This window comes from Strigops habroptila, chromosome 5, assembly GCF_004027225.2.
Source record: "Strigops habroptila isolate Jane chromosome 5, bStrHab1.2.pri, whole genome shotgun sequence".
Taxonomy (NCBI): Eukaryota; Metazoa; Chordata; class Aves; order Psittaciformes; family Psittacidae; genus Strigops; species Strigops habroptila.
In genome coordinates, this window is record NC_044281.2 from 54,651,395 (window position 1) to 54,667,403 (window position 16,009).

At 43.0% G+C, this 16,009-nt stretch overlaps 1 protein-coding gene across 9 annotated transcripts in view; it reads right to left on the minus strand.

The window, feature by feature from the left end:
• Positions 1-883: 883 nt before the first annotated feature.
• Positions 884-16,009, minus strand: part of SLC15A2 (solute carrier family 15 member 2) — a 39,540-nt gene continuing 24,414 nt past the window's right edge. For 7 of the 9 annotated variants that reach the window (XM_030488380.1, XM_030488376.2, XM_030488382.1 and 4 more), the window contains 9 exons: positions 15,818-15,899; positions 13,743-13,868; positions 12,888-13,052; positions 10,218-10,264; positions 8,160-8,270; positions 7,002-7,098; positions 4,418-4,564; positions 3,280-3,384; positions 884-2,424 (listed from right to left, as the gene is read on the minus strand). In XM_030488380.1, coding sequence (XP_030344240.1) covers positions 2,248-2,424; positions 3,280-3,384; positions 4,418-4,564; positions 7,002-7,098; positions 8,160-8,270; positions 10,218-10,264; positions 12,888-13,052; positions 13,743-13,868; positions 15,818-15,899 — 1,057 coding nt within the window. In that variant the 3' untranslated portion in view covers positions 884-2,247. Of the gene's footprint in view, positions 2,425-3,279; positions 3,915-4,417; positions 4,565-7,001; positions 7,099-8,159; positions 8,271-10,217; positions 10,265-12,887; positions 13,053-13,742; positions 13,869-15,817; positions 15,900-16,009 lie in introns of those variants that run through there. The other 2 variants (XR_003991680.1, XM_030488383.1) reach the window with 2 other exon arrangements.

The following is a 16,009-nucleotide window of genomic DNA, read 5'->3' on the forward strand; positions in this document are numbered from 1 at the left end:
CCAATAAGGAAATAAAACAAAAATCAAAAGGTTCTTGAGCATATGTAGTCTTAAAGAACTGGACACATTGCTTTCCCTCATGCCACTATGAGCTGCTTACCAAGGAAAGTGCTCCAATAATTTTCAATTGTCTCTTCACCACATATGCCCTTGAACCCCAACGCACTTCTGAATTCAAGGCTTATAAAAAATTAAATGCTCCAATAATTCTAAATTCTGTTTGCTCAGTGCTACTGGAGCCTGTCCATTCCTTCAGTTTGGGGATTTTTATTTTGTTTGCAGGGGGGAGAAAGAAATCTTTTCTATTAGTGCTTCGAATTGGAAGTTGGTCAAATAGCATCATAGTAGAATGATTCAGCAGCCTCTGAGCTGATTCACAGTGTATCATAAACCAGGATTAGGAAAATAACAATGCCTGGAGGAGAAAGAACCTACACAAAGAATCACGGCAGGAGAACAATACCAAAAAGGAGTAGAGGGAATAATCCTCACTTGGATTCTGAGGAGCAGGTTGGATGACCTAATAGATGTTTTTCAATGCCCTTCATCCCCTGCTGAGTCGCAGGGTTCAGCTGCCGGGATCCAGACACCACAGCTTAATAAATGGCTCTGCATCGACTGAACGCCATTAAGTGTTTCTGTGTGCACAGCCACAGCCTGGTGTCATTTATCTGAGACCATGGTCCCCCTCTGGCACAAGGCTCAGATGCTATTTCACAGCAGGCAGGAGCTTATGCAGAACTAGTGGTGGAAGTTCATGACAGGAAGCAAAGGAAATAATCATCTTAGGCTGTGAGTCTTCCAGTTATAAACCAAAAAGTGGGGTTTTCTCAGTCTTACTCAAGAAGACACACACACACACAAAGCAGCACATTAAAGTAGCAGAGGTGTCAAACTAAGTATATTCCCGAGCACTGTCCTGAACAGGAATTAAATTAACATGCATTTTATAATCTCCTGAATCAAAGCATCAGCAACCACTTACGGCCAGTGCCAAGATGGAAAAGGAAAGCATCATTTAGTATCTATTCTCTGTGAACCTTAAGATCCTATTGACAACTTCTTGTAAATTAGGCCATACCTGTTACAACTGCAGCCTTGGAGGACAGAGGAAGGCAGGGACTGTCTCAGTAGTTTACTAGATCAGCAATGGTTGAATTACTTCTATGCAGAACATGAAATCACAGATTCACGCAACCCAGAAAAATTAGACATTTATATCACACTTCTGATAAAATAGCTATATCCAAAGTTTAGTAGAGAGACACAAAAACAGGGAGGAAAAAGAAAAATCTCCTATGGTCTTCTCTTGTAGACTGAAAAGATAATAAAATGCATCCTTGTTTAACTCTCTGCAGGATGCCTGGAATTTTATAGACACTGCCACAATGTGTCTCCCAGTGGGGAATAACTGAAGCATGAGATAAGAAATCAGCCATATCCTAACTTGCAGTGGCAAGTGCTGTAAAAGGAAATGCCCAATAAAGGCTTAATATATAGGAAGATGGCAAGTAACTTCCTGGATTTCTGAAATAAGAAAGTGTAAACCAATTCTCTAATCACATATAGTCAAAGAACACCATCAGTTGCTAAAAATCCCAGGAAAAAATCAGTATTGGAGAGATGGTGGCATACATATCTGCTTCAGTAGCGTTTGGGGAATATTTTAGCCTGCAGAATTTAATTCCCTGTTATTACTTCTGAGCCTGGAGGTGAAAGTCATAAATCAGGACCATTCATAACATGCAATAATGGGGTGAAATACTCATAAGGAGAGTTACATGATAAAATCCTTTGGCATTGTAACACTTCCAGTCCTCGGCGACAGCATTAAAAATTCTCCTGCCAGTAACATCTATTCTTCCCCAGTTCCTATACTGAGTTTTCATTCTTTTCTCCCAACATCTCCAGATTTTGCTGTCATATGGCATTCCTTCCACTCTTCCTCCCTGCTGCCCTAAATATATGTTTAAAACCAAATCACAGGAAAGCATCCCATACTTAAAAAGATGGACAGGTTTTAAATTACACTGTATTTACTTGAGGGCTTTTAATACCAGAGGAACTTTCCCAAGGAGTTTTGCTCTGATTTCAGGACCCCCATTGTTTTTATAAAGGGCTATTTGGTCCCATTTAGATGGTGGCTACATTTTGAGTAATAAAGACTGCAATGCTATAAAAAAAAAAAAAAGAACATTTTACCCTCCCATCTTCTGATTCAAAAAAAATATCCCCACCCATCATGTGTTAGAGCTTTGTTTTCTGAGTAACAAGACTAATCATGTTTCCTCTGCTTGGGGTCTCTCTCTTCTCTTCCTTTTCTTCTAGGTCCTCTGGATCCACACTGACATAGAAATATCCCATGATGGAGAAAATAATGCACACAGCAAAGAGGAGAACAGTGAACAAGACAAATTCAGCCCACTAGGAGAGAAAAAAGAACAGCAAGTCAGGAGACCCCAGATGCTCAGTCCAGAGGCTATCTCTACACCTCCAAGTGCTTTTTAAAGAACTGGGTGAAAATTCTAGTTTCCAAAATTGCTTACAAGATAGAAACTTTCTCATCCTGTTTTTCTGGTAAACTCATGTACACATAATTTAATTATGAATATGTGATATACCTTGAAGCAAACCTGTTAGATTGGGCTAGTTTCATTAAATCTTTTCTTAGAAATCCATCCTGACTGGAACATACTTGTCTGGGCTTTTTGCCCACAAGATGCCTTTAGAAGAGGCAGTTTCATGTTAGCCAGCAACAATCCCGAGTTCACACCTTCATGGCACCATCCCAGAAGTCTGATAGCCTCAATTAAACAACCTGCACACCACAACCTCCCCATGCAATCTCATCATCTCAAGGGTGACGTAGGCAGCTGGCCCTGAGGGATTCCCCAGCTAGACACTTGAGGAGGCTGACAGCCCACTGGGCTACCTGGATGATGGCAAGCTGCTTTTGGTAAGCAACTGAAATCTGTGGCTGGCATCGTGTCCAGGCTTCAGGCCCAAATGCAGCCTGCCTGTCTAGAGCTGAGCTCCATCAACGATATTGCAGTGCACGTCACTATTATTTACTGCCACTGGGAGGCTTAGGGAGGGCCACGGCTCCAGAGGGCAACTCTGCTGAGGGCAACACAGAGCCCTGGCTGGGACACCTCAATGCAGTCTGCCATCACTCAGTTGCAGGAGCCTGGGGCTGTGCTGAAAAGCTGTGCCTCCAGGACATGGACACCCAGAAGCCTGTTTAAAAGCATTACCTCTGTTTTAAGAGCCAAACCATACCTGTGCCATTGGTGCAGCTTGGGCAACAACAAGCACAAAGGTATTCCCAACAGCCACTGTGAGCAGCCAGCCTGCCTGCAGCACCGACTTCATGCTGGCTGGAGACTGAAAAGAGAAGGGCCTGGATCAGTGGGTGTCACACTGTGCCCTTCTGCCCTGGTTCACTCTGTGATGTCCTGCTCAGTGTAGGTGTCACTGGGCTCAGCCTAGGAGATGAGAGAAATTTCCTCTATACAGAGTGGATAATCTCTGTGATTAATCTCAGCAGCTTCATACAAGGAACTTTCAAAACATGTCCTCCAGGAGGACACGTGAAGGAGGAGATGCTGTTGTTGCGGAGCCGGATCTTGATCATCCACAACCTGCATCATCTGAAATTGTACAATCAAAAAGTCCAGGGAACCACACACCACCACCTGCAGCTTGTAGTCTGGTGCCATGTGGCTGTACACCTTTGGAACTGGATCTTGATGCTAAACTTCCTGCTGATGACAAAGTTTCTACATCTCATTACAGATTGTCCCACTGTTAATAAACATCTGCAATTTACTCCCAGGATAAATTTGAGTAGCTTCAGCTTTTTGATCTTGTAATGTCTTCATCCTCTCTTTCTTCTCTTCTCATAAACCTTCTCCCTAGACAACAATCAAATCATTCCTTGCACACTTGTTACCCCTTCTTCTCTTTTTTAGACTCATGTAGGCTTAGACCCCTTCACTATCTCCATTTAAAGAAGATTCCAAGGCCCCATGCCACCCTGTAATTCTTGAGATACCTTTGACTTTTTATCACTGGAAAATACATACCACAAAATATTTGACTGGGAGAAAAACCTGATATTAAACTATTCAGAGCCTTCACATTAAAATAAACTTCTATCCAGTTCTGTTCTGTGTTCTCAGCTTCACCAGAAAATGAGTGTCCTGAGTATAACTGAGAACAGGTATCCTTCAGAGTATCATAGAACAGTTAGGGTTGGAATTAATTTAGTTTGAGGGCACCCAGCAAGCTGTGTTATAAACCCACTTTTAGCTGAAGTGAGTCAGTGTCATGCCAAAGGACATATTACAAGTCAACAGCAGATGCAGGAATAAATCCTGAAGTCTAATTGTAAGCCCCTTATCTTTAAGTGGAGTACCTGAGAATAGGAGAAGGCCAGACCTGTAATGGAGAACATCACCTCCCCAGCAGATATTAATAAGTATTGTGGTAACTGCCAAGCCATATGGACATTGTTGGCCTTTATGTCTTCTGACTTCCATGTCTTAACAGCACCTCCAGAAATCTAGCAGGAAAATAAATGCACACTGATTAGCTGCTGAAAGATCAAATCCTTCCTGGCCTGGACAGCAACAGAGAATTTACCAAAAAAAAATTTTCAGCAAATATAGAAGCAAATCTCTGCCCTGGAAGCAAGACTATGGGTCTGACCCCTGCTATTTCCAAGCCTGTCAGGAATTGGATGACTCCTACCGCACAGGGCAGAGGTGGCAGGATGGAAGTATTCCCACTCATTCGTGTGCCACAAGAGTTGCCTAAGCTATTGCAAACCAACAAGTAGTCTTCTGCAGCAGGGTTAGGAGAAGTCTGTATGGTACTTGTGCAGAGCCTGTGACCCACTGCTGTCCCCAAGGCCAGAAGAGGATGAGAGGATAAATGTTCATTGCATCCATGTGGTCACTGCTCCCATTTCATCAGCACTGTACAAATCCCCTATGATAACAGTGACATCCAAACAAATCCAGTTCAGGAACACCAAGAGTAGCAGATACTGCCCTGTACCAGATGTATTCAGTTAGTTACGGTAGCTGTATTCCTAATTATTTTTGTTTGCTTTTCCAGGTGTAATTAATTCTGCCTCTGATACACAGAGGCTCAGAGGCAGAGAGAGATCTGACTAGTAGCCAGAAAAACACTAGGCTGAAATGACTTCAGGCAGAAAACCCCACATTTAAGGAGAGTCCTTGGGAAAATAGAAGGGATGTTTATGAGATGCACTTAATCACAATGCAGGGAGGCAAATCAAGACACTGTATTTTAGCAGGCTAAACGGGGTGAGAGGAGAGTTGTGCATTGCTCTTTAGCCCATAAAGAAATGTCACAAGCACCATACTATAACTGCTCACTGAGGAAGGCTGGGTAGAAGGCAGCATCTCTATGATTTAAGTATCACAGCCACATTCGCAGACTAATATATTGCATTCATGGTTCTTCTATATAGCACTCCTGGCAGAGGAGCAGGGCTCAGTACAAATCACTGCAATAATTAAAAAAATATCTTGGCCTGGAGCAAACTAACTCTCTACAAAAGGAAGAAACCACAGGCAGAGATATGGAAAAACAGAGGGTCAAAAAGATTAAAGGACTAGCACATGTCCAGAAGGGCTGAGGCACAGAGCCACCCCAGAGCAGCCACAGCTACAACAGGGACTTTTGTGTATGGGTCCACAAACCAGAATTCTTGCCCACAGTGATGTAGGACACATCTACCTCAACTGACCCTGACTCAGTTGCATTTACCAGAGGCTTTAGGATAATATTATTAGTGTAATATTCTTAATGCAACTTCTCAGTTTCTCATCTGGTGAAAGAGATTTGCAGCCATGGAGGAAGGGTCTGGCCAACATCACTTTGAGTGTGTATGTGGTTTATGGACATAAATCTCTGCACTCACAGATGGCAGCATCTGCCTGTTCCCTCCAGGACTGTGCATCCCACTCCAGCTACTGAAGTTTAAAAAAACAAAAGCCAGGTGCTTTGCAGCTCTCTTTTTCCCCCTGTGTATTTGGACTCTGCAGACATGAACAGCTCCCACTAATTGCCAAACAGGGAGATGTTACTGCCAGAGAGTAGCTGACAGCAGTTTGCTCTGCTCCTCACAACACAGTACTCAAAGCCTCAGAGGGCAGCTTAGCAGTGTGTCCTGTCGGACCTGGTTTGTCTGTGTGACTATGCAGTGGAAAGGTTAAAATGGGAACTAAGCTGATCACGTTCATCTCTGTGGCTCCTGCCAGCTGGACCAGGGTTGGAGCAGCGAGCCTAAAAGGCTGGCAAGCTTGGAAAGGAATCCACCCTCTCAGCAGTGCTCACGCCCCGTTAGGGCTAGGTTGTTCAGAAAACCATGCCTTGACTTTACACTAGGCTCCAAATGAGCTGTATAGACAGAGAGAGGAGGAAAAACAGATGCACAATCTCACCAACCTCCTCCTTCCACACTTTATCCCTCCTCCCCGCCATGCATAATCCACAAGTCTTGGAAGGTCCACCTTTAGGCCAGTAAATGTGAGGATACATCAAACTGTTTCTGCAGAGTTTTTCAGGCTTGAGTTACCACCAGGTACAGTATTTTAAACACCACAAGCAGAGTCAGCTCTTGGTAGACTGTCTTAGCTCTTTGCAGTGCGCTACATCAATGTTAACTGAATAAGGATGGATGGCATGAGACCAGCACAAACCACAGATCACATGATTTTCCATGGAGGATCTCTACCAAGGAAAAGATCTTTCTTCTCATTAATCCATGAGATGTGACAAGATCACAGTGTAAGGTGGGATGAGTACCCATCCACCTTGCTTATGTAGGTGCCGAAACCTTTCACTAGCCCTTGTATAATGGACTGCCTTCAGATGGCTACTGCCCAGGTCTTGCAGGGTAGAGAAAGCAAGTGAGAGTCACCAACATAAGAACAAAAGCAGCTTGTTACCATCACAGGGACACTTACATTAGTTATCACAATGGTGTATGACGCGCCGAAGTCAAGCAGCCCTAGCTCCAGGGTAAACTCTCCCATTTCAGTTATGCATTTTCCATTATTATATCTAGATAAAAGGATGAAGTACAGTATTTTCCAGTTAGTCCCACCGACAAAGAGCATCAAACATGCCCATACAATGGAGCAGGGAGGATATATGATGCAAAGCTGCAGTAATGTTTATGTCAGACAATCACTAGAATTCTTGTCATTTTTCCTTCCAGAAACACTTAGGCACTAACTGGAGTTCACCTAGTGACATGAGTTATTGCTAACAGTTTTAAATGATTTCTGCTTCTTCTTGGCACTGATTTTTTTGCCCCTCAGGTTTGTATTCCTTCCAAACTTTTCTCCACTCCTTCAAGAACTGTGGGCCAGACAGGTTAGCCAGGCTCAAGTGGCCTTCAGGAAATCAGAGATATGCACCCACAAGCCACTTTGTTTCCTTTCAGTAGAGCAAATTAGCCTTCAGATTTGTTCTTCTGGTTTTGGATGTGTGAGATGGCACAGAGGCTCAGCAACATTGCCACAATGGCTGCTTCATCCTACTAAATTGCAGCAATAAATATTTTGGATGGAACTGATGCAGAGAAAAGCCATGAAGCTTGTTTTGAAACATCGCAAACACCAGAAATACCCTGTAAGAGCCAACTCCAATGCTGCCAAACCAAGGCCATATGGAGCCCCTGTCTAACAAGCCCAGCCTGCAAAGCCATGTAATGTTCCTTGATGTTACCAGCCCACATACCAACACTTTGTAGCATGGAATATGAATTGGCCTTTCCCTGAGAATACCGTAACAGTTGGGCCTGTGAGAATATCAAAATAGAGGAGGCATCAAATGGCAGAGGGAACATTACCATGTCCACCTTATTCTGCTGACAAATGCACAGGAATGGCCAGCCTCTTCCCTCCAGCCCCCCACAAAATGTAAAAAACAAGCTTCTGCACCCACAGGAGTTGCCTGGAGCTGCACAGAGCTAATAATTCTGTATTTTACAAACATCTGCCCCCGCAGGCAAATGCCAAGAAAATAGCAATGAAGGTTTTGCTATACACCTGAAAAAGCCCCACTGTATCCATGGAAGGGCCTCAGGAAGGACCTTCAGCTCAGCATAGGAAACTTACTTGTCCCTCTCTAGCAGCGAGTACTCAGAAGCACTGTAGTTTCTCCGAACAGCAATGAACCATTTGCTGTCAATGGTGAGGTTGACATCTTGGTTCAAACCATTAATGAATCTGCAAAGAAAGCATATTTCATTGAGTTGTCAGACAGGGCAGGAGAAGCATATCAGACACTTCAGACGTGCACTCTCTCTCCCAAAGCATTCTGTAATTGCGTAAGGTTATGACAACCTCTCCTGCAAGTTACCAAAATATGTCTGATTTGTTGCCCAGTTTTTCAAAATAAGATTAATTTTCTCTGCTGTGTAATTTTACCCTCTTACTGTCTCCTGTGAAAAGAACCCTCACTTTTTGTGGGTTAGGACCTCCAGGAAATCTCTTCTCAGAGACCTTCAAAGATTGAAGTGTGTCTAGAGGAGGCCAAGATGATCAGCAGGCTGGAGCACCTCTCCTTTGAAAACAGGCTGAAAGAGTTGGGTTTGTTCAGCCTGGAGAAGAGAAGGCTCCGGGGAGATCTGAGAGCAGCTTCCAGTGCCTAAAGGGGGCCTACAGAAAGCTGGAGAGGGACTTTTTACAGCAGCATGTAGTGACAGGACAAGGTGGAATGGCTTTAAACTGAAAGAGGGGAGATTTAGATTAGGAAGAAGTTCTTTACTGTGAGGGTGGTGAGACACTGGCACAGGTTGTGGAAATGTTCAAGGTGAGGTTGGACAGGGCTTTGACCAACCTGATCTAGCAGAAGGTGTCCCTGCCCACAGCAGGGGGGTTGGAACCAGATGATCTTTAAGGTCCCTTCCAACCCAATTCTATGACGATTGCTCCATGGCTGTTTGAGAGGACAGAGCCCCAGCCTACACCAGGAAACTATAAAGCTGTGTGTCCTGATGAGTGTGTGCATCATGCTGGTGTACTTTTCAAGGAGTTTCTACCAGAGGGGAAAGAGGTTTGTGGCAAAATAAGATGTCTGTATCAAAACCAAAGCTTTCACGGGAATGTTCTCTTGGTTTTCAGTTCTTAAAATGGATCTGAAATCCCTGAAGATAGTCAAGCTTAACAAAAGTACCTTTTAGTGGAAAAATAGTTTCTTCTTTGTGAAACTTCTTCAGAAATTGTTGAAGGGAAAGTTTTGAGATTTTGTCAAAAATGTTCACAGGAGAATATAAAACATTCCTGGCTGCAGGTATTAATCAACTCTCAAAGGTGGTGTTTAGCCAGTAGAAGCCTTCGCAAGCACAGGGCTAGGAAAAGATACTGCTCTCGTGCTCTATCAATGCAGGCTTTCAGATAAGGCAGCTGGACATTGGTTTATACTGTCTGAACTTTCTGAGGTTTTGTTTATTTGCGTTAAATTGGAGCTGGCCCAAATCCCCCAGAAATCCAGCTGGAATCACCTCCTTTTTTTTTTTTTTTTTTCCTTTCTTTATTGCAAGCATTTTTGCAAATCTGCTGCTTCTGTATCTCAGCAGCCTCACACAGGTCTGGTGATGTGGTAACTGTGGCCTCAGTGAGATTACACGACCTCAGTGAGATGACAGCACAGGTCTGTTCATGAACTAGCTCAAATTAGGAAAGCAGACTAGCTGCTTAAGCAGACCCCAATGCACAGCTGAATTGTTTATGAGGACGTGAAATTGTTTACAAATTTAGTAGGCATTTGTGCATGAGGTTGGGTGACATAAGTGAACGTCATGAGTTGGCCAGTTTGCAGAGGACAAATGGCAATGGCTCCTTTCCAGATTGCTGCTTTTCTTTCTTTCCCAAAGGGTGGAACACAGCGAGATGAGTTTACGACTCTTCCAAGGGACATCTTTTCTGTTGCCATCTCAGCTCAGACTATCCTAGGCAGTAAGCAGCAACAATGCTCAGCTCTGCATGGCAACTGTGGGAGGTGACACGCTGTCAAGCCTCTGCAGCTGACACCTGAGTCTAGTCCACACTTGAGAAGAGTGGACTAGACTCCAACCTGAGAACATCTGGGTTATGTTACCTAGAGTTTGAATTAGACAAAAGCAGTTTCCTTCATCCCACCACCTCCAAATCTTCAAAAAAGGCCATTCCTACCTAACAGCTGCCAAACCATTTTCTGGCTTTGCTTCCAAGTCTGTAATCTAAAGAGGGAAAGAAAGAAAATCAAACAAATTTGTTACTGCTGCCTTGTAACAATGTGTAGCAGAAAATACTAGTGTCTATGGAGTTACACATGTCTTGCAAAGCCCATGGAAATTGACTGGACTCTCACATAAGCTTTACATCAGGCCACAGAAGTCCTGGTACCAACAGCAAAATTTCAGCTCCACCAAGGGCTTAAGATGAGATCATACCTTTTTTTCCTCATCTCCTGCATAACAAAGGCTACAGAGTTTCAGCCAGTCACCCCTTCTACTGAGGCATGTAACACCCCTCCAAAAAAGTATTTGTCTTGACCTGAAGATACCAAGAGATCACTATCCACATTAGCCTCTTTCAATGATTAGTTACAATTAAGCATAAGTACCTTACTCCTACAAAATCTGCAACTGCCTGACTTTCAGACCTTGATTCTTGGCATACACTCAGACTTCACAGAAGCCTAGAGCCCAGAGGAACCACTAGGTTACTGCTCTGATCATCATGTATCACTCATTTTCACTGACCCTCAATACTCAAGACATATAACTGTTGTATGGTGCAGGCAGAGAGCAGGAGAAACCAAGATGCGCTGAGCTTGTTTGCACTTGCAGTCTCTGCAGACACATCCCTGAAACAGCCACCTGGTTGGGCACACTGGGGGCTGAGAGTGCCTCTCCTGGCAATCACAGCTCAATAGTTAACATGATCTACACTCATTTGAGGAGAGCCTATTTGGTGTACAGTGCTGAAAAAAAAAAAGGACAGCAAAGACAGCCCTGCCTTGAAGATTTGGTGTCACTGAAAAAGAATACAGAGCAAGGTACGTGGTTGGTAGAAATCCACAGCTGTGCCATGTCCACTTAAACTGGCAGGGCAATTTCAATTTGTGCTGCCCACAGATGGAACTCAGGCAAGCCAAAAGGGACTGAATCTACCTTCAGAAACTGACTTTCTCTCAAAATTTTCCAGCCCTTTCTCTACACTCTCTTCCTGACGTTAAAACCTGGGCTTCTGAGACCAAGGATCCAGAATTTCAGTGTACCTATAAATGTCTACTGTACTTCAGTGTTATATGCTGACCCACAGATAATTTATGCCCTAAATAATAAAAAGTCACAGTGAAAAATAAATGTCAAAGCAATAAATAATAAACATCATCATTTTCTTCCATGGGAGACACATGGGGATTAAAAATCTAGTTTGTTGCAGAGAGGCCAGCCAAATTATTACTTGATGATCCCCAGAGCTCTCAAATTCATTTCCTGCCTACTCAACAGCCCATAAAGGAGAAGAAAATAATTTCAGATTGGATCCTTCCAGAAAAGCAACCCCATATGAGTAAGGAGGCCAAACCCAGCAGTGAGGAAGGACGGAGTGGGCCATGGCTACCCCAGCACAAGCCCCGCAACACACCAGTGATGCTGGCATTGCCTTTGTTGCATTGCAATGCTGGAAAAGTGAGTATCATTTACCATACTGTCTTCCACACTTCCCTTATCTACAGCTGAGAATGACAGGTCAATTGCATCACCCGACAGCACAGCTGTTCCCCAGCGCATGGCAGCCTGCCTGTGCCAGGGTGGGCATTAATTTAAGCACAGGTTAGATAGCTAGGGCAGCATAGAGATGCACTGAAGCTCAGAGATTGCCTTGCTCCAGGCTGTCGCAGGCTTTCACTTCTTAAAGACTGTATGAAAATCACTGTATGAGTATCAATTTCTTAAGCTAACAGAATACAGTCATTACGGTCACAGGGAAACTTAAAATTGTGCAGTAATGAGCCCCAGGCTCTAAACCATAAAGCAGCTAAAAAACCCCAATGTTAGGAAAAAATAAATCCTTAAAACTCCTCATTTTAAAAAACAGTTACGTGATTTCTACTATACAATACTGAATGCTTGGTGTGGCAACCCTGCAAGGCTGAGGAACTGCAAAGAGAATTGATATTTTAGCATAAGAGTAGATTCTGTTGGCATTTACACACCTGCCACATGTGCAATAACGCCATTCATTTCAAGAGAGCCTCTTAGGATACAGCTACATGTAAAAGATATATGAATCTGGCCTTATACACTCCATATGCCTCTCTGATTGTTGCAGCAATACACAAAAGTCCAAACACAGCCGGCCCTGCTGCAGAGCTTGAAATAAGCTTAATCATTTATTCTGTTCAGCAAAACAAGTGGGCCTTCTGTGCATTTTCACTAAACACTTGCAATAACTAAACCCGGAATCATTCCTTTGATGCTGTTATTCCAGCCCAGCCCTAGAGCCTCTTTAACATCTTTGGTTTAAAGAACCATCTTTGGGGGAAAATCTTCAGCTCTGTTTCCTCAGTTTTCTCAAGCTCTGCTGCCTAGCAGGCACGACTTTCTCTCCCACTGCAGCATTCACTGGATTAAAGTGTGCCCAGAAACTCTCAGATGCCATAACGCCTCTATTAATCAACCAGCAGAAATGTGTACAGATCCAGTGCTGCTAGCTAAGAAGTCAGGTTTAGAGCATCTGAGAGCAATCAGACAGACATTGCAACTGAGCAAATGAATTAATGAGCCTATTACCCCATTGTATCATCACAGTCACTGAATTAATACTGTATTTACACTTCACTCCCATACTCACTAAGCGGCTTGATAGGTTTCCTTCTGCCTCAAAAACAATTAAGCTGTATACTGATTTTTCCTTCACGGTGTAGTTAAAAGGAAGAGACAATCCTTGATATTGCAGGGTGAAGCGAAGGCTCTGTTGCTCTCCATTCAATATTAATTTTGAGTACTCAGCTGGGTTCTGTAGAGAAAACAAACTCGGTTACACTTTCTTCAGATAAGAAAGGACCTGACTCTTCCCACTAAGTGCAACCCTACCCTCTCTTCAAGGGATCCTCTAAAGAGAGGTCAGAGCTGCCTTCTACAGCAAAAGACCTATGTTGATCTATAGGCTTTGAGCTGGTCAAGCCAGAGCTTGCAGTACCTTTCATTGCCAATGATCTGGTGGCCAACGGGCTGCCCGTCTGAGTCCCAAATTAGTCTGACCTGTAAAGTAATCTGGAAGCTGAAATTAGGAAACAACCCAGTGCCCATGCCCAGTTAACTGCCCTCCCAATTCTTTCCTACTTTGGAGGTAAATACTATTCAGATGCCATCCAGATCCCAGCAGTAATGCCTGGTCTGAGCACTGAAAGATTTGAGTTGAATGTCTCTACATGCTCATCTCAGTACAATTATCCTTTATTACAAATTACCCATGAATGTAGTTAGCCTCCTTTGCCATGGAAACATGTCTTTAGACTTTCCATTTATGTCTCATCAATGGAGACAATATGGTCCATTTTTAAAGTTATTCCTATGTGCTTTCTAACATGGTGAAGGAGAACAAGCTCTAGCATCTGTGGGCTTTATTAGAAAATGCCTGGAAAAAAGCCCACCCTTTCTTCAATGGGACACAAGTCAGGCCCTCTAGCCCCACATATATGCTTACCTGAAAAGCCTCCATAGGCTGCTGAAATAGGTCCTTCTCTTGGATTGTCACTAGAACAGGGTTCTTTGCCAAATTCAGGACCCGAATTAAACTTTCTTCTGGGACAAGTCGAGGCATATCAGTTTCCTAATTAAAGTAAAAGGCTTTAAGTGCCATCTATATGCTTTATTAGCACTTTAATAACTCTTCATTTTTAGCCATAATAGTCTTCCTCTCTGTAATGACATTTTTCCATCTCTTCCTCATCAAAAGTTCCACTGAGAGAAAACTGAACATAAATCTTATTTAGGGAGGTTTTCTTGTAGTAGCTCAATAGCCAGCCTGTCATTCCTCCCCAAAACTGCTTTTCACACCACTAAGCATACAGGCTACACAACTGCTGGGTAGGTAGAACAATGTCACTGCTTTCATTAGACAGCTCCCTAGTGTCTGGATTTAACCAACTGCAATATCAGAATGGAAAAAATTGTGCTTAGTTTTCAAAAGCAGTGACCAGAATAATTATTTCCCACTGCTGTCAGTGACTGGGAAAAGAATTAGGCCAGAAACTAAGCAGTTTTGAAAATCCCAGTCCAGCTCCACGTCTGTAATTGATACTTCTGCATCACTTGACACCATGCTCTCTAACAGCTGACTCTATAGATCTTATTCCCTGTTATCTGAGAATGGGAAGACAATGCCTCTAGCAGAGAGATATCTCCTTCTGTCAGGAATCATTTCCTAGAAAGAGTACATCAACCAGTATTAGCCTTGTACTACCTGCAGATCTAAAATTAATTCTATTTAAAAAAAAAAAAAAACCCACCTGCTTTTTTTTCTCACTTTATTTGCAGGTATCTGCCAGCAATACTTCAGAGCTATTCATTTTTTTCTATCTTATCCTATAATTTGGGTATTGCAGGCAGGGCAGTTTGAACTTAACTCAGTAGGGAGATGTAGTGGCAGAAAGACAAGGTGACACTGATTTCACTGATACCCACATGCTGCTCTGGACTAACAGGCCTGTTAATGTGATCCAGAAAATTCTATTACTGTGGCTTTTCACCTGTGCTACCCATAGCCAAGTGAGGGTGGGCCATCCTATCCCCCCTTGCTAAAGTTTTTAGTGGACTTCAGGGTAAATTTCCATGCTCAGGGAGGGGGAAACCTCTAATTCACCTTCCCTTTGCCCAGAGGAGTCACTCACAGCCAGAGCAGACTTTCAGTGCTTGGCCAGAGCTGCTGGTGGTGGCAGTGAGAGCATTCCTTTGCCCGTGTAAACGGATCAGAAAGAAGATCTGAACCCACAAAGTTTCATTTCAGCAGGAGACTTGGAAGTGGATTCACCTGAGCAACCAGCAGATGTTAGTCCAGGGCTGTGTGCCAGCCATTCTGACAGAACATTTTAAGTATACATGGAAGCTTTAAAAATTAATCCTATAGTAACTTTTGTAGACAAAGGTTAGCCAAAGTCTGCACAAGGTTGGTCATGGGCCAGAAACAAACAGTACAAATCTGCAGGGGCTAGTACTGAATCTACAAAAAATTTACTGCCATCCTGTCTGGGGATGCCTTGCAGTTCCTGCTGCCTGTGACTACAGAAGTGACTGCATTCACCTGCCTCACAGGAGAAGCAATTTGGCTTGTAAAACAGCACACTCCCACCCTAAAGTAGGAAAGTAATTAAATTAAAAAAGCAAAACCACCACACACACAACAAACCCCAAACAGTAAAGTATAGGCAAGCTACAGCAAGAAATAGGAGAGAGAACAGACTACCTTTTGGGAATTAATCACTAGCATTAACTAGATGTCTGTCAAGCACTTTGATGATGGAAATCTAGAATATAGACCAATACAGATGACCGGCACAGCAAAACTGCAAAGACTAGAAAGAGCAAAAAAGACACAAAGAGAGGCAAAAGTAGACAAAGTAAGAATTATCATTAGCAACTGGATCAGTATGCTTCATTGTAAAGAACACATTAAAAATTACGATCAAGGAACAAAATGGTTAAAAGGATTATCTAACAGGCATCAATAAAGACACTCCAGGGAAAGAAAGTATTTCAAAGAATCCATTGTGCTATACTTACATTTATTTTGACTTCCACAATAGCTGCAAGTCCAAACGCCATCCCTGCAAGGATCATACCTGTTGCCATTTTCCTAATAGGTCTATGGAGCAAATGAAAGATGTGCCATTTAGAAAAAAATAGAGTAATTTTAAATATAAAATACTATTTCTCAGAGCCAAAAATGTGTCAAAACCATGTAATAATCTGTCC